The sequence below is a fragment of the Lissotriton helveticus genome, chromosome 12 (assembly GCF_964261635.1).
Source record: "Lissotriton helveticus chromosome 12, aLisHel1.1, whole genome shotgun sequence".
Lineage (NCBI taxonomy): Eukaryota > Metazoa > Chordata > Amphibia > Caudata > Salamandridae > Lissotriton > Lissotriton helveticus.
The window spans coordinates 143,238,834-143,264,436 of NC_136073.1; the positions used below are offsets into that span (position 1 = coordinate 143,238,834).

At 42.4% G+C, this 25,603-nt stretch overlaps 1 protein-coding gene across 1 annotated transcript in view; it reads right to left on the bottom strand.

Moving 5' to 3' along the window:
- LOC144797585 (hydroperoxide isomerase ALOXE3-like) overlaps positions 1–25,603 on the bottom strand; it is a 228,639-nt gene that overhangs the window by 85,360 nt on the left and 117,676 nt on the right. Inside the window, exon 4 of the mRNA XM_078668252.1 lies at positions 12,801–12,923. Within this exon, the coding sequence (XP_078524378.1) occupies positions 12,801–12,923 (123 nt within the window). The remainder of the gene's footprint in view (positions 1–12,800; positions 12,924–25,603) is intronic.

Below are 25,603 nucleotides of genomic sequence, written 5' to 3' on the forward strand. Positions count from 1 at the left end.
GGTGCGATGACAGCGTCGGCCTTGTTGAAGACGTGGTGAGGGCAGGGGTCTGTCGGAGATCCGGAGTGGATGGAGTTCATCGTGTTGACGGTGTCTTCGGTGCTGATCGGGGTCCAGGCGCGGAGGGTGGTTGTGGGGGGCGGTGGTTCGGTCGTGGCGTGCGTCGGTTGAGTGCTGAAGCTGTTGTGTATGTCCGCGATCTTGTTGTGGAAGTAGGAGGCGAGGGAGTTGCAGAGGTCTTGCGAAGGGGTGATGTCGTTGTTTCCGGCGTTGGGGTTGGAGAGCTCTTTCACGATGTTGAAGAGTTCTTTGCTGTTGTGTGCGTTGTTGTCCAGTCGTTCCTTGAATGCGGTTTTCTTGGTGGCGTGGATCAGTTGGTGGTGTTTTCGGGTGGCGAGCTTGAGGGCAGTCATGTTGTCCGGTGTTGGGTCTCTGCGCCAGGTTTTCTCGAGTGCTCTGCAGTTCTTCTTGGAGCTCTTGAGTTCGTCGTTAAACCATGATGCTTTCTTGCTGCCGGGTCTGCTCGGCCGGGTCTTCAGAGGGGCGAGGTCGTCTGTGCAGTCGCTGATCCATTTCATGAGGTTGGGGGCCGCTTGGCTGGGGTTCGTTGTGCTGGTGGGAGGGTTCTTGCTCAGGGAAGTAGCGAGCTGGTCTGCAGTGATCTTGTTCCAGCTTCTGCGGGGAACCTGTTGCTGGTGATGGTGGAGCGTGGTCCTTCTGAAGCTGAAGTGGACGCAGCTGTGGTCCGTCCAGTGGAGTCCCGTGGCGTGGCTGAAGGCGATGTCCTTGCTGGAGGAGAAGACCGGGTCGAGAGTGTGTCCGGCGTAGTGGGTGGGGGTGGTCACCAGTTGCTTGAGTCCGAGGTTGGCGAGGTTGTCCAGCAGGGTGGTGGTGTTGCGGTCGTTGTTGTTCTCCAGGTGGAAGTTGAGGTCCCCGAGGAGGATGTAGTCGGCGGAGGGGAGGGCGTACGGGCTGATGAAGTCGGCGATGTCTTCGCTGAATTGTGTGTGTGGTCCCGGGGGTCTGTAGATGAGAGTGCCTCTGAGGGTGGTCTTGGGGTTGACGTGGATCTGGAAGTGCAGGTGTTCGGCGGGTGCGAGGGTATCGTCGGTGTCGGTCGTGATGCGGATGGTGTTCCTGTGGATGATGGCGATACCTCCTCCTGTCTGGTTGTCAAGTTGACACAAATAGCAGTGATATGTTGCTAATACGAGTCCAGTGCCCCAAATCCAAATTTTTATTTATTTTTAATGTTTACTCCAGGGGGATGCCAGGGGGCAAACCCTCGAACACTATAGAGGAGTTCGATGTACTCCTCGAGTTTTATTGTAAAAAAGGTAGCATTATTGTTGCAGGTGATTTTAATTGCTGTTTTGAACCCCTGGACAGTAATGACATAGATCTTACTTTGGAAGAAGACTGTTCATGGAACATCCCTCAGTTGACCCTTCTACCAATCAAAAAATGGACAGAGGCAGCATTGCAGCTCAAAGTCCTATGTGTTGGACAAGGGCTGCGTGCTTTAAATGGTAGAACTGCTTCTGATAAGCATGGGGCCTTTACTTTTAATAATGGTAGTCATAAGAGTCGCATCGACTATATATTCACTAACAAAGAGAACTGGCCAAATATTAAGGACATGAAGGTAGTCGAAATGGTCGAAAGTGATCATGACCCACTTCTCCTGTCATTTAAGATACCTAATTCCTCCTCTCAAGAGATGGAAATCGTCCTATCAAATGACACTAGATGTGTTAGATGGGCCAATTGTTTAGTGGACGAGGATAAGATTGCGGCTATGAGGGTTCTGACAATTCAGGCTACAGCCGAACTCCAAAAATGTACTACTCAGGAAGAGGTAGTGGGACACGTTAATTCAATCCACACCAATTTTTTTAAGAAACTAAAGTTTTTTTTTACAAAAAAGGTTTCTAAAATGCATAATAGGCCTCTTAAAAAAGAAGAACAATGGTACGGCAAGTCTTGCAGGGCTGCGTACAAAGCCCTTGCAGAGGCGGTAAAATCCAAGGATAGAGAAATAGTAAAGAGTGCCCGTTCCTTTTATAAGAAAGCCCAGTACGATGCTAAACGTGCTTGGGATGAGGACTACTGGAGAGATCTATATCTAGCTAGTAAGGAACGATCAATGTGTACCTTTTGGGATATGATCAAATGGGGTAGGGGCATACAAAGGAGAGAACCAATAAATTATGTTTCTCCTGACCTCTGGGTCTCTCATTATGCGTCTCAGTTTTCATCGGCAGATATATCTAGAGAGACTAATGTGGATCATATTCCCTCTAATTAGGATCTAAGTCCTTTACACTTTGAGAGGACAGAGGTAGATAAGGTACTGAATACCATCCCTAGGGGCAGGGCACCAGGGCTAGACTCAGTCCCAGCTGACTTGTTCGTATATGACAAGGAGGTCTGGGTTCCGTATATTCAATCCTTGGTAAATGGAATTGCCAATGGATCGCCCATACCAGATACCTGGAAGGGCGCTGAGATCATTCCGATCTACAAAAAGGGGGGAGCGCTCAGATCCAGGGATTTATAGGCCCATAAGTCTTATAGACTGTATTCAGAAGGTGGTAGCAAGACTTGTTTTGCAGAGAATCCAAGGATGGATTGAGGAGGAAGAAGTTCTTTCACCTCTCCAGGCAGGATTCCGAAGCCATACAAGCACTATAGATCAGGTTTTTACATTTGTTTTAATTTATGGGCGGGTGGTTGTGTTGGGGGGGGCACGATCTTCGCGGCATTTGTCGACCTCAAATCAGCGTTCGACTTGGTGCCGCGTGCTAAAATGTGGGACGTTTGTGAAGACCAGGGTATGCCACTAAATATTTTGTCATTTTTAAAAATACTACATGAGGACAATTTTGCACAAGTTAGATGGAACCAACAGGGTGGTGTTACTGACAAGTTCAGGATTGCCAGAGGTGTTCGCCAAGGATGCGTACTTGCCCCAACCCTCTTTTCATTATACATCAACAGGGTGATCTCCTACTACGAGCAACAGCCTACTGATGCCCCTAAACTGGATGGTAGGTTGATCCCCCTGCTGATGTTTGCAGACGACACCCTGTTGATTTCAAAAACTCAACAGGCTTACAAAAAGCTATAGATGTGTTCGAGGTCTTCTGCAATGACCATGGACTTTTATTAAATGTGAGTAAGACCAAGTTCATGGTCCTCCACAAGTCCAAATATGTAAGAGGGAAGGTGGTCATGAACGGGGCACAACTCGAACAGACCCAGGTTTTCTCATATTTGGGCATAACCCTGGCTTCAAAATTGGATTGGAAATCCCACACATCCCAGCTGGTTACTAAGCATGCGCAGCTAGCTGGAGCTTTAACAAAAGAGCTACTTCTCTCACACACCAGACCAATTACCCCTGCATTGAAAATTTACGATGCTATGATTGGTGCTGCAGTTCTTTATGGGGTGGAATTATGGGGTTATAGTAATATTGAACCCCTAACCAGGGCACAAAAGAAATTTTTACGAGGTATCACAGGTCTTCCTGTATCTACCCATCTGACCCGTCTTTTTTATGACTTAGGTTCCCAATGCCTGGAGGACATGGCCCGCTACAAACCAGTGGCATACTGGAGGAGATTGTGGGTCACGCCAGATCTCTCCCAGTATGCTCGGGCATTTCTCGAAGTTAGAGATGCGGATAGAGCACATCGAATCCCCTGGATGAGTGAGGCAAAGGCAACCTACATAGCAATGGGCCTAGCCAGCTTGTGGGAAGATCCAACAGCCCATACCTTCCCACCTAAGAAAACATTTAGAGAACTTTATTGGAGTATGGTTTCCTTGAAAAGATTTGGCAGCTGTGTTGGTCCGTCTTTGACCGTGGACTTTCTGTAACTTAAAAACTCGACAGCTTTAGAGGAATATTGGGATTGTATTACTGTACCTGAGGATAGGAAGCGATTCCACCAATTCAGGGTGGGTACATTACCAACTAATTCCTTTACTGCCAAATGGAGAAACAGCAATGACTCTAGCTTCCCTTTTTGCCATACCCAACGAGAAAGTATCGGGCATATTTTATTTATCTGTCCTGAATACAAAGCCCCAAGGCAAATGTGGCTAAAACCCATTTGCTTGCAGTTGGGACTCAATACAGGGGTTGAGGCATTAAGGATTCTTAAAACAAATAGCACTCAACCCGTGGTTAGAGCTGTAGCAAAATTTCTCCATTGGATGTGGATCATCCGAGCTCGCAAATTACGTTTTAACTGAGTATTTTTATTATCTGCCACCTAAAACCTGTATAGGGACACGTATTGTATATAGAACACTGCCTACCCACTCTTTGTATAACTTGTTTTTAAAAAAACAGATTTAAATAATTTTTTTAAAAAGTAAAGGTGGGATAGATTGGGATCTGCCTCATTGCTCTGAAGTTCTCACCGGTTCTGTGTCTTGAATTTAATTGTATATCATGTTACCTTGTTGGTTTAAAAAAATATATATATATATCTTGATATTTCTTTTTTAACCTGTTGTCTTTTATGATTTCAACAAACGAAATAAAGACTTATAAATTAAATGAAAAATGAAATGACTCTCAGGGTGCTAACGGTGGACACCCTCAGGAGTGTGCCTCCTGTATTGGACCCATCTGATGCTTAATGCACAACTCTCAACCATGGGCCGACTACGCACAGGAGCTCAACAGGTGACATCACTGCAGCGGGCATTCATGCAGTCATGGAGCAGGGACTTAGAAACTGCGTGGCAGCAGGACAGCTGGTCTCAGCCAACACCCTTGACGCTAAACTTGACACTGTACTATAAGCAGTGGAAAAGTTGGGAACCACCCTTGAGCAGACGCACACATTACTTGAAGGCAGAATTGACAATGTAACAGCAGACTTTACATCACTACATGCTGAGCATCTCAAACTGGCGGACAAAATACAAAGTGATAAACACACGCTTGCTGAACTTCAGGTGACCATGCACGAAAAAGCAGCATTAATGCAGGCACTGGTGGATCTTGTGCATGCACTGGAGTATATGGTGGAGGACAAGGAGAGCCTCTCCAGAAGGAACACTATATGCTTGTTGGTCCTTCTGGAGAGTGTGGAGGACTCGGATGTAGTGACCTTTGCTAAGCCATGGATTCGCAGTCTGCTTCCTGGGGTGGTGCCAACACTATCCTGTTCTGCCTGCTCAACTATCGGGACCACAACTCCATTCTGCATGAAGTGCATAAGTTGCAAGAGATAAAAGTGAGCAACGCCTCTGTCATGCGCTTTCCTGGCTTCACTATGGCAGTACAGTGACAGAGGGGCTCTTTCCTTGAGGTTAAGCGGTGTCTCTGCAAACTGAACACTCAATACGGATCACTGACAGAATATCGAGGAGCAAAATATCGACCTGCCAAAATATCGTGGAGAAAGTATAGAATGCCAGAATATCAACTTCCTGTCTACAAACAGGTAAGTACAAAAATATCGACTCGAAAATATCAATTGTAAAAAATATAGACAGTCAAAATATCGAATTTTTTAAATGTCTTAAAAGTATTTTAAAATTAATATAATAATAAATATAATTAATTTAAACATACTTAAAATACTTAAATAAACTTAAAATTAATACATATATATATATATATATATATATATGTATATATATATATATACATATTATTAACAAAACATATACAATATTTTTACCGTAGGATAGCAAGAGGGTTAAATTTACTATTACCACTCCAGTGAGTGCAACAGTAGGGAAAGCATTGGATAGCGTAGAGGTAAAAATTACTATTCCCACTCCAGAGAGTGCAACAGTAGGGAAAGCGTTGGACAGCGTAGGGGTAAAAATTACTATTCCCACTCCAATGAGTGCAACAGTAGGGAGAGCGTTGGATAGCGTAGGGGTTTAAATTACTATTCCCACTCCAGTGAGTGCAACAGTAGGGAAAGCGTTGGATAGCGTAGGGGCAAAAATTACTATTCCCACTCCAGAGAGTGCAACAGTAGGGAAAGCGTTGGATAGCGTAGGGGTACAAATTACTATTCCCACTCCAGTGAGTGCAACAGTAGGGAAAGCGTTGGATAGCGTATTGGTATAAATTACTATTCCCACTCCAGAGAGTACAACAGTAGGGAAAGTGTTGGATAGCGTAGGGATAAAAATTACTATTTCCACTCCAGTGAGTGCAATAGTAGGGAAAGCGTTGGACAGTGGGAGGGTAAAAATTACTATTCCCACTCCAGAGAGTGCAACAGTAGGGAAAGCGTTGGATAGCGAAGGGGTACAAATTACTATTCCCACTCCAGTGAGTGCAACAGTAGAGAAAGTAATGATTTAATATTTAAATAAGAATAAATTAAGTATCAATACAAATTTTTTTATTTAAAAGTAATTACCAATGACAAAATATTTAAAAATGAATTATTTATAAATACCAATAAATATTATGTATTAAAAATGAATGACCTATTAATAATTAATTAATAACCACTTCATTTTCAATACCAAAAATGTGATAAGTAATACAAAAATACCAATTAATAATTAATTAACAATAAATTAATTATCAATACACAATAAAAATTACTATTCCCACTCCAGAGAGTGCAACAGTAGGGAATGCGTTGGATAGTGGGAGGGTACAAATTACTATTCCCATTCCAGTGAGTGCAACAGTAGGGAAAGTAAATACTTCATTGGTAAATAAAAATAACATAAATATTAATACCAATTACAAATTAATTTAAATAAGTAACATATTTAAATATTATATGAATTAATCAATTAAAAAAACGAATAAAAATAAATGTTTATTAATAATTACCTACTAATACAAATTATTTACCAATTAACAATAAATTACCAATTTAAAAATAATTAAAAATTAGATCAAATTAAAAAAATATATATATAATTGCTTACAATTAAATTACTACCCACCCTATTCCCCTATAAACCCACAACCCACTACAGAAAATAAATTAATTAAATTAACATAATTATCAATTAATCTATTATTTAAAATTAATTAACAATTATATTTTAATTAATTACCAATTAATAATTAATTAACAATTAATTCAAAATAAATACCAATAAATAAATTAACATATTTAATTAATTATAATTAAATTACTTCCCACCGTATTCCCCTCTAAACCCACAGCCCGCTTCATAAAATAAATGACTACAATTAACATATTTATCAAATAATCAATTAAAATAAATTACCAATTATATTTTAATTAATTATCAATTAATAATTAATTAACCATTAATTCAAAATAAATACAAATAAATAAATTAACATATTTAATTAATTATAATTAAATTACTTTCCACCCTATTCCCCTATAAACCCACAACCCGCTACAGAAAATAAATTACAAAAATAACATATTTATCAATTAATCAATTAAAATTAATTACCAATTATATTTTAATTATTTACCAATTAATTACCAATTAATTCAAAATATATACCAATAAATAAATTAACATATTTATTTAATTATAATTAAATTACTTCCCACCCTATTTCCCTATAAACCCACAACCCGCTACAGAAAATAAATTACTAACATTACCATATTTATCAATTAATCAATTAAAAATAATTACCAATTATATTTTAATTAATTACCAATTGATAATTAATTAACAATTAATTCAAAATAAATACCAATAAATAAAATAACATATTTCATTAATTATAATTAAATTACTTCCCACCCTATTCCCCTATAAACCCACAACCCGCTACAGAATTATATTACACAAAAATTAAAAATAATATTAACTTACCTCAAATTCGATATTTTTGTTGTCTATATTCTGTCCATTCGATATTTTGTCCATTCTATATTTTTGATTCGATATTAATGCTATTCTATTCGATATTTTGGTAGTCTATATTCTGTCTAGTCGATATTATGTCTATTCTATATTTTTTACTCGATATTATTGCTACTCGATATTAAATACTCGATATTTTGACTCTACACCACTCAATACTCACTACTGTTTTCTGCCTAACTCTGCGTGATGGCAGATGGGGCCAAACATTTCTTCGACTCTACAGAAGATGCCTGGGATTGTATGGAGTCCAACTGACTAGCAGCATGGAGCCCTGTGCCCACTGAACCAGCGCCGGCTCAGTGTGGCTGAGCACCACCATAGGGGGTGGCACACACAGGGCTTTTGCCTCTCCCAGCTGGGCCCCATCTCAAACCTGGGACAAGTAATACCGGAACAACATGAGTCCCTACAGATGGCAGCCACAATGTAAGAACACAATCAGAGTAAATATCCTGACACAACCGCTGTGAAATACTTTAGTGATGAAGGCTCCACCACGAGATGGCCCTCCAGAGTGGACTCAATGGCACCAGAGCAGCTGAAGATCTAAGAAGAATATAGGTTGACTCCTGCCTGCACACCTTAAATGTTCACTATTTCTTATTGTTGCCATTCACTTCCACTGCAAGTACTAAAAAATTTTTATTTGGCAGCCAATGCTGGCCTGGCTTACAGAGACACATCAGCTTCTTCAACACCCAAGTGGAATTTATATTGCCTTGCATCGCTGACTAACATGCACCAATTATGGTAGTTGGCCTCTTCCTACCCTGCCACATGGGGTTCTGCAACCTTGGCTCTCGCAATCCCCCTGACGCTTCCTTTAACTGGCCTCTGCAGCCAGTATTTGCCACATATCATTTGGCAGTTTGGGCAGATACCTGTTGCTCCTCCGCTGTCAAAAATGTTACCTGTTGAAACATTCCCCTTCCCCACAGATACATCAAGCTTCCCGGGAGGTCCCGGCCCCCCTGCCTGGTATTATCTTTGTACCTCAAATGTAACTCCAGCCCATGCTGCACTGCCATCAATGTGGTCTTGATCCAGCCCTTACATGTCTCACAATACCATTATTACCTAGAATGTGAGGGGTACGCACACCCCCCCGGGTCAATATGCCATATACTCTTATCTTAAACACAGTTCAGCACACATCACTCTTTTACAGGAGACATGCCTGACACAGATTGAGGCCTGTAAACTCCAGAGGTGTGGTGTAGGCGTGGTGTAGTATTCACCATTGACTTCTCATCTTATGCCAGGGGGCTACTGATCTGGGTGAGGCCAGGAGTCTCCTTCGTAGCAGAGGAGGTTGAGGCAGATGCTGATATGTGTTGATTCACAGCAAACATGATGGCCATCGCCTGCTGCTAGTGGCAAAATATGCCCCTACCGTGGAATTTAACGTAATTCCTGCCACATTGACGGGCAAGTTGTGTGGAGCTCCTTGGCTCCCTGGGGGGATTTAAACTCTGTGCTGGACATGGCCATTCACTCCCCTACCTTGCAGGTTAGCCACATCCAACGCCCAGATGCTCAGTGACTGGCAAACAGATTACCGGTAGTGTACACATTCCGATCATAACCCTCAATTCTTGCAACTAGCATGGGACAATAACACACCTGCAATACCCACATGGCGGATACAACACACAGTGCTTGAAGATCTGTCATTTTGTGCATCCTTTGTTGCCACTACATCTGACTATTTCAAGATTAACAACACTGCCACTGGCAAACGGTTTGAATGGGATGACCTCAGCACCCTATCTTTTCCTTAAACTCCTCAGCAGGGCAGCTTCTGCACACTCAAAATGACATCCATGAGGAACTGACAAAATATTACACCCTACTATACAAGTCAGTCGCTAACACCGGCCCGATCCTCTTGAGGACTTCTATTCTGCAATCCACCTGCCCACCATCGCACCTGAGCAGAGCATGGAACTAGATGAGCCTATCACACTCTTAGAAATCCCTGTAGCTATTAGAGCCCTAACCATGGGCAAGTTTCTGGGGCTGGATGGCTTACCTGACTAATATTATAAAGGCTATGCCCCTGTGATTTCCCCCAAATTACTTTCCCTCTATGAAGTGTTCCTATCTGCCTCCTCCTTTCCAAGATCCCTGAGTAATACCCTGATCATTTCCCAACCCAAACTGGACAGAGACCCTACTGCCCTGGGTCCCTACCGGCCACTGACACTGCTAAAAACTGTTTATAAGATCTTGGCCAGAGTGCTCGAACACAAACTGGCACCCTTAGCCCTGTCCCTGGTTCACACCGATTAGAATGGGTTCATGTCAGCCCGCAACACATCACTCAATTTGCTGCATTGCAGTATTCTCTAAATACTCTTTGCAGCAAGGGCCTCACTGGGCATAGCTGGATCTTGACCTTGAGAAAGCCTTCAAAACACTTGCGTGGGGGTTCCTATTTTGTATTCTGACATGTTACAGTATCGGGTACGCTTTCTCCACCTGGTCAAGCTGCTATACACCTTGCCATCTGCCATAGTTGAGATAGGCTCCTATGTTTCGGACCCTATCTCAATAATCAAGGGCGCCTGTCAGGGCTGCCAGCTATCCCCCTTGCTGTTTTACTTAGCTATTAGGCCATTTGCCATGGCAATCCGAGCAAGCGGTGTGGAGTGGGGCATCCCACCAGAGGACGGAACTCATAACATGCTGACAACCTGCTCCTGTATATACGAGAGATGTAGGTGGTGAATGACACACTCGCCCGGACTCTCAATAATTTTGCAACTGTTTATGGCCAGAAGGTTAACTGAGCCAAGCCCTGCTAGTACTCATTCACCCCGTCTTATCCTGATCCCACTTTTATCCTTAATGGTGTTCCTGTGGCATGGCAGCCCACTGTTTTCCGGTACTTGGGAATCAGGGTGTACCATCAACCAACAGACCTGTTGGAGGGAAATGTGGAGAAGGTAATAACTGCTATTAGATCCCAGATGTCATTTTAGCGTAGACTCCCACTGCCTGTTATGGGTCACATAGCCCTGATTAAAATGGTGGTCCTACCACAACTTCTTTCTTTACTAACCTGCGATCACATATCTCACCTTCCTTCTTTCGTCCTTTTAAGAGCACCATGAGAGAATTCACTTGGAGTGGGTCCCATTGCAGGGTGGCACTCTCTAAAATATACTTACCCACTGTTCAAGATGGGATTGCTGTGCCAATCATGGAGCAGTATTACCACGCCTCAAAGATTCAATGGCTGGTCAAATGGGGCGGCAGTGTTGCAGCTTCAAGACACTGCCGCGCTATCAACCAGCCTGGTCCCTTTTGTTGATTATTCAACTTTTCACCCCTGCTTGTGTGGGAAACTGCCAGACTCGTCGTTCCTGGAGGTTGCATATAAAAGTTTTCGTTGTAGTCTATAGCTCACACGATCTGTCATCCTATATGGCCAGCACCACCCCTGCTGGGCACGCCTAGGGATGGTGGTGCCATCTGGAACGCAAATATTTCTACTTGGTTGGAGGCAAGCCTGCACACCCTAGGGAACCTTTACCAAGAGGGCGCCTTAGCACCATTTGACAAATTATTAGAGAAAGATGGACTACCGCTGGGTCAGTTCCTTTTACACAATTCATTGATAACAGCACTTGGATTGACATGGAGAGACATATCAAAGGAACCCCAACACACCTTACTGTTCAATACCTGCACGTAATGGGGACTGGAAGTCACCGCACAAAATAGTTTGCAGACTCCCTGCATCACCACATGGCACATTCTCATGTCCCTGAGGTGTCACTGGGACACTGACCCAAACTGCCTGTGCACGGATCGAGTGTGGGCTGCCATACTGGAAAGCCCGATCCACGTCCCCAGGGATGCTTGCTTCCTCCTCATCTAATATTACATCATTCTGACCTCCAGCAAATATAAACAGATATTTCAACTGTGCTGATGCACCTTGTCCCATATGGCATTTACTGGATGCTGATCTTCTTTGTTTGCTGTGGACATGCCCATCCCTCACCACCTATTGGCATCATGCATCACCCAATTATTGACATGTACAGTACAAACGGTAACATACAAATGGGCCTATTCCGCAGGAGTAAGGGCAGAGGATCACTTCTTGATTTATTGATTTAGGGCTACTGATGGCCAAGAGCTTAATTACCAGATGATAGAAGTCATCTGAATCTCCCCTCATGTTAGCGTAGAGGCGATCACTGTTGGTATGGGCTCAAACTGAAAGCAACGCACTGCATGACAAAGACACTCTGGGGCCCCGCAAGATCCCAATTGCTGCCAACAGGGACACCATACTCAGGATTTCCGTAATGAACGACATCCAGACTATGACCACACAACCACCACAGAGGGGGTAGAAACACCAGATCCTTTGCCTCAAACTAATATATACCAAACCTGTGCGAGGGACTTGGTGTTACGCAGTTGAGGTCATATTTGGTGTGCCCTAAGGGCATTGTGCATGCTGCTACGTACTTACTGAGAGCCAGAAGGGGGTGCAGGGTGGGACTAAGGGACCTGAGGTGGGCAGAGTTATTCCCCCAGTCCTTCCACTTCACCTTTCTACCTTTCTTGTGATTACCATTGCCAATAATATCACTGCAAACCTTCACCCACATCTATCAGGCCTGCTTTAGGCCCACATCAGGAATTACACAAGCATCACATTAGGGTCCCTGTGCATTGGGAATCCTGCATATCTGTGCATCACAAGTGCTCCAATGCACGCTCTTTGAGGCACTTGCCACCAATTGACTGAACGTGCTATGCCTCACTTGATTAACCAACATATAGTCTTTCTTATGAAATGATGATGTATCTCTGGCGAATATTGATACTGAAATGTGAACTCTGTACTATGTTTATGTAATCTTTCAGAAAACAAATAAACATTAAAAATAATCGCACTCAGTACTTACGAAGTTTTCTGCGTGTAGGCAAAATTCAGTGATTTGATAATGGAGTATTTAACATTTGAGTCTAGTTCCTTGACATTGTCCACATCAATGCATCTTGGAAAGGCTTTGTGGTACACTTTCCACCTAGCAGAGGTCAAAGGATCAAGAAAAGACAGAAGAAAAGTGCCAATTAATAAGTCAGTCGGGAAAAGTGTTCTAGAAACCTATCTTATAGGCACAGCAAAATGGCTGCCATTTGTGTCACAATTTTTTATTCAATGAACAATCATAAGTAACCAAGACATTAAAACAAAGTGTGTGTGTGTGTGAGTGAAAGGTATGGGCAGAAGTGGGGGTGTTGGGTGGTGTAAGAGATTGGGCTGTTGGTTCACTGGGGTGTGAGCCTTGGTCAAACAGCAAACACAATCCTTGTCGTAGTGAGGCACAAACCAACCCTAAATTATCATGTGCTCAACTCCCTGGTTGCTTGGCACACAGCAGTCAGGCTTAGCTCAGAAGCAGTGTGTAGAATGTTTGTGCAACACTTCACACAGTAATAAAGTGAAAACTACCACACAAAAAGGATCCCACACCAAGTTAGAATAAGTGTTTCATAAATAAAACATGACGAAAAATGACAAAAAAACAATTAGCAGAACCGGATATATTCAATTTTGAATATTTTGGCCAAATAACGCCAAAATAGTACAAAGCGCCAGTTTTGTCATACTGACAGGGCTTTGCGTTACTTGCCGTTGGTTCTGATAAGGGTGGCAGCTGTGAGACAAGGCTTTGCGGGACTAAGCATCTGTTCCAATGAAGGCAACAGCTGGGCTTGGCAGACGCACCTTCAGGTCTGCTTCCAAGGGTTCAGGACTGAGGTGGCACCACTTCATAGGGCAAGACTCAAATGGCAGACCCTAGGAGCTGGGGTCAATGTTGTTTGAAGCCTGATGTGACCCTGAGGCTTTTCATCAGGAGTACAGGTAACTAGCCTTTGGAGTCACTCTGGGTTCAAGAGATGCAAGTCTAGTCCTCACCAAGGCAAGACGACAGCAGGCAGCAGGTCGCCAGTCCTCCAGAGCAGCAGTCCAGCAGATTGGCACTCCTTCCTGGCATAGTATCCACAGGTCCAAAAGTGTATTGAAGAGATGGTGTCTGAGGTCCAATATTTATAACTGGTATCCTTCCCCTGGAATGGGTTGGGGGAGAAATGGCTAGAAACTTCCTTTGCAGTCCTTAGGCATCCTGCCTTCCCTGCCCTGTCTCCAGACTAACTACAGAGGGTAATCAAATGTAAGAACGATATGCCCAGCTCCCCCTCCCATCCTGACAGTGATGGCTTATGCAGGAATGCCTAAGTTTTCTATTGTGAATGACTGTCTAGGTGGAATACACAACTGCCAACTACACCCAGCCAAGTGACTCGGAGACAGGCTGCAGGCACTAAATGGATAGGGCAGGAAATTAGCACCTTTCTAAAAGCATTTTACTCTCACTACAAGCAGGAGATGCTGCACACATTGATTGTGTCTGCTGGACATGATTCACATGCTGAATGACTTAACATGTAAGATTTAGACTCGTACAAATTCTTTGTGAATGCTGACTGTAAGTATTGTCTATTTTCTTTGTGAATTCTTATGGGGTCCTTGTTACAGTTTCCATTTAATTTGATTAAACTGAGAATGGACTTATGGACTCTGTACCTTGTGACCGAAACATAAACGCTAAGTCTTACTCTATCCAATAAAAATGTCTGCATCCACATCATTACATTGATTCATTGTGTATGAAACACTGAGAATAATTTGAGTGGACTTTGTAGACATTCATTTTTGATGTGTGTAATCACTCTATTGTATTTTGCAAGAGTAATGGTAATTTGGAACCTTATGATCTGTACCCTTAAGAAATTCCATTTATTGAAAACAATTATATTTTTCTGAACTCCTCTCTAATATGCGCTGGTTTTCTTGTCTTTTGTTGATTTACGTTTCTTCTGTTGAGATCATTACTTTTATGCTAATAATCAATTTATTTATGATTCGTTACTCTGACCTGTTGGAACAGATAATTGAAAATTAAACATATATAATATTGTGTTCTTAGAATTAAATCCCTTGTTTGCCCACTACCCTACACAATAGTTCATAACCATGCCCACAAGAGTTTATTGGGTTGCCCTTTTTTCTAATATAAATTTATAAAAGTAGCATTTTCAAAGTTGTAATTTAAACTCCGACTTCCTCATAAGTTAGACTTTTTCATTACAATTCAAAAAACACCACACGTTAACTGGTTACCTACTCATATTTGGAAATTACAGCTTATTAAATGCGCTTGCGAATATCTTTTCATCAATATCGCTAGCCATAATAGTCTCATGTGCAAATTGCACATGATCTACCACTCTCCTGGAGCCAATCTGCCTTTCAATGAACAAGTTAAGGAAGTCATCTTATCAATGATGATCTTCAAGTTACCTAGATCTTCCTTGGAGATTTTAACATTCACAGGGATGACTTTATTGATCATGCAGTGAACAGCTTTAAATTCTTTCTTTCAGACGTCAAGTTGATCCAAATTTGCGACCGCCCATCTCACAATGTGTGAGATTTCACACCTTATCACTGCAAACACGGACAACACTCCACTATCCGCTGTGACTGGACAGACCACTACCATATGACCTTCCTCATCAATGCAGTTGTGATTCCAAAGAGGGCTCAACTAAAGAAACCAAAACAATGGAAAATAAGTATTCTGAACATAAACACTAATGATATATCTATCCTCTGTAACAACTCCCTTTCTCCTCTGAGGGACATAGTAGATGTTAATGACCTCACAGAGCACTACAATACCTCCATTTTGAAAATCCTTGACTCAATCGCTGCCCTTCAACTAAAAATCATATCCACCAAAGTCTCTAAACCTTTATTTAACAACAACCTGAATATCGAAAGACACAATCTGAGATTAGAGGAAGGATCCTGGAGATCCTCGCTGTCATGGAACACCTAAAACACTTAGGATCAGTGAGTAACACAAACAGCAGAAGAATCAGAGCCTGAAAGCAAACTTCTTTAGAGTCCAGCTAGACCAAGCTAGAAATCAACCCAGAAACCTTTTTGAAATTGTCATGCAACAATTGCTCAACCTATCAAACCTGCTCGGCACTGGGCCCAACACACTCCCAAACTGTGAGTATTTTGCTTCCTTCTTCTTGGGATAAATGAATATCCTTGAAAATGATCTGCAGTCAGCAAGCAAAGTCTTACGGGCTATTTCCCATATCATTTTGGTTCCCTCACAGATGGTTGATCTTATTGATCACTCTGGGCTTTGCCTCAAAAACAATATCGCCTGGTATACTTTCACACCCCTCAATGAAAGTGACATTCACAATATGCTTATAGCATTGAAACCATCTAATCACTTCAACAAATCTTTGCCACCGATAATCTTTAAGGAGATCAAATCTTCTATAGTCCCCTTATGGACTAAGATCATAAATGCCTCGCTCTGCCAAGGCACTATCCATGATTGCCTAAAATCAGGCCAGCTAACTCCCATCGTGAAAAACTTCCACCAAATCCCCAACATTCCCACTCTGTCAAAGCTTCCTGGAAAAATGTGTCCAGATCGAACTTTGCAACCACATAGATAAATTTCAACTCCTTGACCAATGTCAATCTGGCTTCCAACAAGGTCACAGCACAGAATCAGCACTCACATACATAGTTTAATGTCCTATTGAAAATGCTGGACCAGAATAAATCATGTATTCTTATCCTCCTTACCTTATCTTCTGCGTTCAACACTATTAACCCGTTCCGTGCTGCCGTCGGCCAATGGCACTTGCCGCACTTCCGCAAAATCGTGGCCGCTGTTAAGGCGTTAAACACAACAGGCAACTGAACCTGGAAACAGTCTTTACAACGAAGGCTAATTCACGCAAGCCATTACACCAAAGGTTTTATCACGCAGGCGTTTTAAGATGCAGACTTTACAACACAGGATTTTACAATGAATATGCCTTAATCATGCATGCCTTTACTGAGAATTTCATAGTAAAGGCATGAATGGTAAATTTGTCTTGAAAGCATACCAAATTTGAGGGCTCCATTCACTGAGCTTTGCGTTTGGTTTCACTGTAAATAATGAGGGAGATTGTATTTTTTAAAATTTGTCAATTCCAAAGTACAATGTGGCGTCTGGTCCTGGTGTATATTCACTCTAGTAAAAAGTGTGGTCAAACTTTTAACAATTTATATCTATTGCATAGTCTAAGTAGGGAAGTGTACGCCCTCTACTCCCTAATGGTTCACTGCAACAAGATGATGTGAACTCACCAATAAATTCAAACTTTCACCAATAAATCACAATTTAATTGAATCTCTTTTGTAAAATAAACCGAAAGGTCACAGAGCACCACACGGTGAAAGGAGCCCCCGTAATCCTAAATGCTGGAGTGTGACGAAACAGTGAATTGTTGGCTAGCTTAAAAAAACAGGACCGAGGGCATGATTATGATGGCGGGCGGATCGTCTCCGCCCAGCTGGCGGTAGTTGACTGCCCGCCTTCCCAACCACATTTACCCCCCACCATATTACCATGGCGGAGGTACTGCGTGGAACGGAAAGTCCATCCACCGCTTTTATACCGGTCGGCAATCGTCACGATTGCCGGCCGGGCGGAACTCGGGCATAATATGGTGGCAGTGCCTGGAAGGCACCACCGTCCATATTATGATGCCTGGTGGGAAAGGCCTTTCCATGGCTGCAATGCTGCCATGGAAAGCTGTTGGGTATTGCTTTGGGGGCCAATTGTGGGCCCCCAGGGTGTTGGGGAGGTGGGGGCTGCACTTGGGGGATACCTATGGTACCCCCTTCATTTCCATGCACATGGTGGCAGGCATTGCGCGGTGCCTGCCACGTTATGCCTTGCAATGCACAGCATGTCTCTGTGGCTTTGGGGCGGGTGCTGCTTACAGCCGCAATGCTGTAGATGTCGAATGTGACTGCCAGGGTGGCGGTCGAATCCGAATTGACGGTGCAGGACCACCGCACCACTGGTGGCTGGTTCCAGCACCGCTAGGGTCGCGGGCAGACTGAAGCCCTAATGGGGCCCCAAGTTTGGTTGCAAAGGACATGAGCCAGTTAAAGTGGTAGGTCTCGCATTTGTGAGAGTTTGAGCTATTGGCATTGTAAATGACAATGCCTTTTATTGATGTGTTTTGAAAACCTGCAAGCAGTGCGTATGTACTTATAGTCCTTGCTTAAGAAAAGCAGGGCTGGCAGTAAAAGAGACGCGGTTACTGCCAGCCTTGCTTCTCGTAAACAATGACTATAAGGATAAAATACATGTTTAAGCACAGCTTGCAGGTTTTTAAATCATAAATAAAAGGCATTTTTATTTACAATGCCAATAGCTCAAACTCTCGCAAGTGCAAGGACAGTGGCCTGCCGGAAAGTCATGTGAACTAGCAAGATGGTACAGCTGTCCGCACAGTGGGAATACTTTTGTTCCTACAGCAGGCATCCTTTATCATAGTGAAGGGCTTTGCAGCAGAATGTCAGAACGCTTCTTATGGAAAATCAGAGGTATTTGTTACCCCGTAACTCTATGGAAACAAAAGACTTGCTGCAACCAAATTTAAGGTCATACAATTAGTAGTTTTACATTGTCCCTATTTTTTTTACAATTGTATTAGTGCCCTCGAAATAATGTCCGCAATAACATTTTTGGTTAGTATCATGAGTACTATATATATAGTCCAATGGGCTTTTTGAGACCCCAGATATTGAGACAGGTTGGATTTTTTTCAAATTCCCCTTTCTTTGCCGGAGCTCACTTTAGGAGGATTCAGAGCAGATGATGCCATTTTGTAATTTCAGCGCTATCCCGCCCCCTTTTGTGAGTACTGTAGTGGCCGGTAAAAAATACGTATAACGAAACAAAGGAAATAACTGAAGTGTTTTGGTCAAAATCAGTTTTTACTGTCCAATGCTATGAGGCTGTGACTACTGAATCACAAAATATGTTATGTCCACGGTACCAGCTAACAGTGTAAGACTGAATAAACTATTGTGTTGTCCTTTGAAAACATGAATCCTTTAAGATAATTATTTATATATAATGAAACCGGGGTTGCAATAAAAAAAATGTTGTACCTCGAAAGGTGTAGATGCGTATAGAAGTGGTAACGCATGAAAAGTAACAGTCCGAACTACGCTCCATTTAATAAAGATTTTGTGAATGACACTGAATCATGAAACAACCGCTGAGGGAGGAAACTGTAAAAGTAATTTGCGATATTTCAGAATGCCGGCTGAAAAAAGGCAGTCACCATGGGGTAGCTAGGTACATCTTGCACTGAGTTCACAGTTGCCTCCGAGCCTGTGACTCGCCCTCTGAATTTAGACATCTCAATTGATCTTTGAGTAGGCCGACAGTATGACCACCCTGATAAAAGTTGATATGCTCATTAGTTCTAGCTGGCCTGAGAGCCCACAGTTGCAGAGCACGTGGCCTGGAACTTCACAGTAAAGGCACTGGGTCCATTGCGGCTCTGGTGTGCTTTGGGGCACCACATCACAGAGGCCAACAACAGAAAGGAAACCCTTTGCTGCAGTGCCTCTTGAAAGAAGCCAGATGGAATGAGAGAACGTTTTCCATTGGTGTTCAAGGAAGAACATTTATGTTTACCACATTAGCTTTGTAAATGTATTGCTCGACAGGCAGAGATTGCAAATAAGCCTCTTTCTGCGATGTCATATGCAGTGGAATACCGTGATGTTAGCACTTGCAGTCAAAGGCTTTTGGCCAATTCACAAAGCGTCCATGAGCATGGGGAGTACCCTTGCACGCATTGGTGAGCGGTCTGAATTCCACATTAGTAAACTGCAAAGAGGGCGCAATCCAACAATGCTAATTGGGTATTCGTTTACATACCACATAGGGTGGGTCACTCCGACAAACCAGCCCTACTGACCTTTGGTGTGTTTCTTCGCATTAAATGTGCTTCCTCGCTTTCTGCTCTCCCATTGCATCGTGGACTTTGAGGTTCTCAAATTTGCAAGTTCCATCCCCACCCATGGGCTTCATGGACCAGAACAGAAGTTTCAGTCGCAGCAAGTACTGACATGAGACTTCAATGCACGGGCACACACAGCGACAGCAGCATTAATATTAAACAACACCTTACTTTTGATTTGGCACCAGAAGGGACTTGTGACGGGGACGTGTGGTGGAGGCCCCTAGCCACAGATGTGTCGCTGCTTTGTAACTTTTCTGCCCAAAGAACAGGCACTTTTTCCCTTTCGTTAGCATCGTTATTTGTTCTTCTGTGACAGGGGATATTATTGGCTGTCTGTCCCCAATGTAAAATGCAGTAAGTATCAGGAGCTGTGCAGTAAAGCTGAGCAAAGGGATAACAGGCCACGGCAATCCATCAGCCCGGCTCTTTAGCACCTCTTGGGAAAAGAGAGTCACACCCGTCCTCCCAGGCTGAAGGATGGCGCTTCATCTCTCCAGATGGGGCTCAAAGGAAGGGCCCACGCAGTCACTGCTCACGCGGACATATAGATAGGAATTTAGTCTGATACCTTATGAATTTACAAATCTCGTCCCTGATTACCCCTCTATGTACATTTGTTTTGTAAACATCACGCAATAATAGCAGTTTGTTTTTCCAAAGTGCTCCCTTTCATGCGCTCACACCACAGAGGAGCGGGGGCTAGGTAGCACGGCAGCGGAGCGAACGCGCGCTGATGCACGTGCTGGCCACCGACGGGAATGGGCGGAGCAAAGGCAGGACATGCACCTGCCTTTGCCCAATTGCGTGTGTTTTTTTTTAAAACACGCAAAATCCAATACCTGCCTGCAAAAGCAAAACTACACGCATGAGCTTGTGGTCAGCTTGCAAAACCCTTTACAGAAGGTCTTGTGCTGCGCGTGCACTGCTGCACACTGCAACGCTAGGCGCAAGACCTAAAAAGAGACAGTGAAAGCAAACACGACGCTCGAAAAAAGGAGCCCATGATTTGCAAAACTTAAACCATGCATATGCCTTTAGCAAGCAAGCCTCTACAAAGAAATTCTCGTTGTAAAGTCATGCGTGCAAAAGGCATATGCATGGAAAATGTTTTCATCATAAAGGCATGCGTACTAATGGTGCATGCATTATAATGACGGAGTTATAACTCTATGGGATTTAATGGTATGCGTTATTCCATCATACATTCTACTGAACGTACTTGAAGGGAGGATGGGGTTATCAGGATCTGTCCTTCAATGGTTTGCTAAATTCTTCCACAATGGAACGCAAAGAGTCAAAGTTAATCAATCCCTGTCCACCAAGCCCACCACAGTAACCCTTGGGGTCCCACAGAGATCCACACTCTCACCCACTCTCTTCAACTTATTCATGGAACCTCTTGAAGACTGCTTGATATCTGCTAGCATTCATTATCACATGTATGCAGATGACACCCGATTGTATCTGAAAATCTTGTCCCCAAAAGACATCCTGTCCCTCAACATTACTTTACTAAATACTCAGAATTGGCTCAGTGGCAACCATTGCAAACTCAACACTGGCAAAAAAAAATCCTTCTATTTACCTCTCCTAACCACAATCTCAAGATTGACCAATGGATGAAACATCTAACTGCCCTCAACTGCTCTTTTCACATTATAGACTCTGCTAGATCCTTGGGAATTAAACTAGACAAATACCTGAATATGCATGATCATGCCAGTATTGTCACCAAAGGAGCAAATTATCAGATGAGCATTTTAAGGAAATAATACCTCCCTCCCCCAGTACATCTTAAATCTGCGGTCCAAGGCCTTGTCTTGCCCAGGTGGATTACGGAAGTGCTACACTCTGTGGCTGACTAGACACAAGTTGGCCACTCTAAGGGCCTCCCTTAACTCGGCTGTCAGACTCATCACCGGAACAAAAATAAATAATCATCTTTACACGGACCTAAAATCCCTATACTGGCTCCCTTTTGAGGCAACAATACAACCAAAGATAGTGTGCATGACTCATAAAGCCTTACATTTCAATAACCCTAAATATTTGGCAAAAAAGCTAGAACTAGCAGGGAGATGAAGATTATTGCAAAGTACTAGCTCTCTGATACTTAAGCCACAGTTTTCATCGAAAAGAAAACATGCAAGGAGCCTTCTCCGGTATCGCCCTGATAATATGGAATTCTCTGCCTTTGGATAGTCGCCTGATACCATATACTGCCTCCTTCAAAAAACAAGTGAAAACAAATCTGATGAATAACTTTTTGCCTTAAGATTTTATCTTTTGTTTCTTGATCTTCTTATTATTAGTCATATGTTGATTATAACTATTATATTGTTGACTTATTCTGTTCATGTTCTCTGTTTGTACTTTGTTCGTATATGTGATTTCTTTTGTCTCCTACTCATCTCTTACCTCCCCCTCCTGTAATGCACTCTGATACCCTATATTCACACTATATAAAAACGTTATAAATAAATAAGGTAACCACAATGTTATCCTATCAGAGAGGTAGTCCCTGTGGTAGAGAAAAGTGAATTACCAGGACATGTAAAACTAAAAAGTACATGTGCCACTTTTCAAGCACAATATAGCCTTCCCTCTGGGCTGTCCAGGGACTAACCTGTGGGTGACATACATATTAAGAAAGGAATGTTTCAGCCTGGTAAATGTTTTTTGTCAGGTTGAAATGGCAGTTTAAAACTACACACACAGGCTTAAAGGCATCTGACATGTTTAAAGTATTATTGAAGTAAGTGGCACAGTCAGTGTTGCAAGCCCACTGGTGCCATTTAATATATACAGTCACTGGGCACAGTGCCCCGTCACTAGGGACTTACAAGTAATTTAAATATACCAACTGGTTATAAGTCAATCTTACCATGTTTTATGTAAAGAGCACAAGCACTTAGCACTGGCTAGCTGTGGTAAAGTATGCAAAGTCCTAAGGCCAGTGAACACAAAGTCAGCTAACGTAGGAGGTCTGTAGGTAGAAAGTTAGGGGGAAACAACATCAAGGATGGCAGGTCTAAAAGGGGGTGTCTTTCTTGTCAATCTTAGACCCCTAGTTTTTAAACTTCCTGCCCCAAACCTTTGCAAGCATTGCCTCTTCTTTCTTGGTTAAGATTTCTTTATAACCAACAAAGTATGTCTATTTTAGTTGTTTACTTCTGGACTTTAAGCCCCTCTTCAACAGTAGAACCATTAAGGGATAGTAAGTTTTACTCCTCCGCTATCCAATACTTTCCCTACTATTGCACCCACTGGAGTGGAAATAGTAATTTTTACCATCCAACACTTTTCCTATTGTTGCACTCACTGGTGTGGGAAATTTAAGGTTTTTAAAATAGTTTCATGTTTTAATTTATAATAGAATGTCTTTTTTATTAGATTTCATGTTATTGGTGCATATATGAATGTGTGTTGTATATATACATTTATATAGTTTTATATCATTTTAAAATTATACATTACATTAAAATTAATAGTTTACTAATTGTTTGAAAGTAAATATGTATATGTATACTAATTAGTATGTATGTGTGTTTAACTTTTTTAGTTAAGTGTATTTGTTACATTTGTTAAAATGTATATTAAATCTACTTTATTTTTTATATTAATATTATTATTTAACACATTTAATATTTATGATTTTATTTTATATACCTATATATGTAAACATGTATAATTTGTACAACAATATTTTTTACATTAACATATTTTTTTCTGATACTTTTGTTCTTACCTGTTTAAGTGTAGGGAGTCTATATTTTTTCACTGATATGTATTACATCTATAATTTTTACATCGATATGCTGTCAGTGAACCGCTTGAAAAAATGTCAAGGAATTGGTGCCAGAGCAGTAATCAAAGAAGGAAAGTCAAAAGTGTGAAGGAAAAGAGCAGAGCCAGAAGGAAAGAAAAGTAATGGTACTGGTGAAGCAGAAGCAAGGGACAGCGTTTTAAGAGAGGTGCAGGGAGGATCACACATGCATGTTCAATGGACTCAAGCAGGCCTTTTCCATTTCATAAACCATCTTCCAAAGTTAAGAGAGCCCTTTAGCAAATGGTGCACCCAGGAAATTAGAATTGTGACTATTTCTAAGGTTTTGGAGGAGATAGAGTAAGAGCTGTCAATTGGCCGACTAAAGAGCCTGAAAATACAAATGCCCTTTCTCTCTTGGTTAGGGCTAATATGATGCTGTGATTGCACATTTGAAGATATAAATACTGCAGATTGAAGCAAACTGGCACAAAACTTTGAGGATGCAGGAACCATAGGCATCGGTACATACAGATCTAATTGCTGAGAATTTGAACAGATTTTTAATCAACATTTGTTTGTGGTTTGCAACCAGAGATTAGCACTCAGACACAAGAGAAAACGATTTGTTGTTAAACAGCTCTCAATGAGATGCTTCAGTATGCAAAATACTATAGTGATACTGTGAGAAAGTGCCTTTTTAGGTCTCGGACTCGAAGGCTGCGCTTGCGCAGTCTCGCCCCGAGACTTTATGTCAACAGTATGGGGGTTTAAACCTGCCCCTCTTCTCCATTGGCTGGCTTCCTAAATGGAGGCCAGCTATTGGAGGAGATGGGTGTCACTCTGTTGAAGACAGGATTCGGGGGGGTGTTTTTTACTTTCTTTCTGTTTTCTTTCTCTCCTCTTCCCATTGGCTGGAATTTTACATTCCATCCAATGGGAAGAGGAGAGAAAGAAAACCACGCCCCCGAATCCGAAAATGACACTGCTTTCTCCGAGGCATTTCTGCTTCGCCTCGGAGAAAGATGGTGGTGTGCATGGCGTCTTCAGCTTGCCTTCTGTTCCCCCACACATCTCTTGCTCAATGCGTGCTGACCAGGTATCTAAAGCTTCTCTCTTTGATAAATATGTCCCATAATCTCCTACCCTCTACCAAAAATGAATGTTTGCTTGTGTAACGTAAATGGTGCTGTTGTAAAGCACTCCAATAACTTTGGGTCGAGGTATATTAAAACGGCAAAAAAACGAAAAACCTTTGTAATGTGCCTGCAATGGTAAGTGACACCGCAGAGTAGCCGATGTTTGTTTAATTTATGGTTTTGTATAGCGCCGCTTGCCATTTTGGATGTCGAGACACATCACGTTTAAAGATCCAAGCAAATCATTCGTTGTGTACACTAAAGTACATTTTATTTCTGTTTACATATAAATAAGTCAATTCCCAGACACCGGGTCAGTGCCTATACAGCTTGGCGTGAAGTGCCATCACTCACGTCAAACGTGCCCTACAAATGACGCGCATTATTTAAATAAAAGGGCAGTGTCGTCCTCATTAGCAGCCTCCTGTTTCTGGACGAGTGGCTGAAGACGGCCCGCCGTGTGATCCTGGGCACACTCAAAAGAATGGCATTTATTGTGTCAGCAGTGTCGCGCCCTTTACATGAGGCTGTTCCCAAGTGTTTGTTTACGGGACGGTTCTTTCCTTTCTGCTGTGAATGTCAGGGTGGCTGCGCCCCCTTCCCCCCACAGCCCTTCCCCCTTCCGCAGGACATAAGATTCGCCAGGCACTGGAAAAGCCAGAAAAGAGGGAGGGGGCAAGGGGAGCGTAGGACGTTTGTATCTTAAATTCAGAGCGGGGAAGGGCAAGGTTGTGCCCTTATTTATTTATTTATGCAATTTTATATAGCCGGACCTTACCCAAAGGTGTCAGAGCACTGTACAATAGAATCAAGTATGTTACATGCGGAGAAACACAGTAGTACACAGACATACCAAACACAAATGTTGTATGAT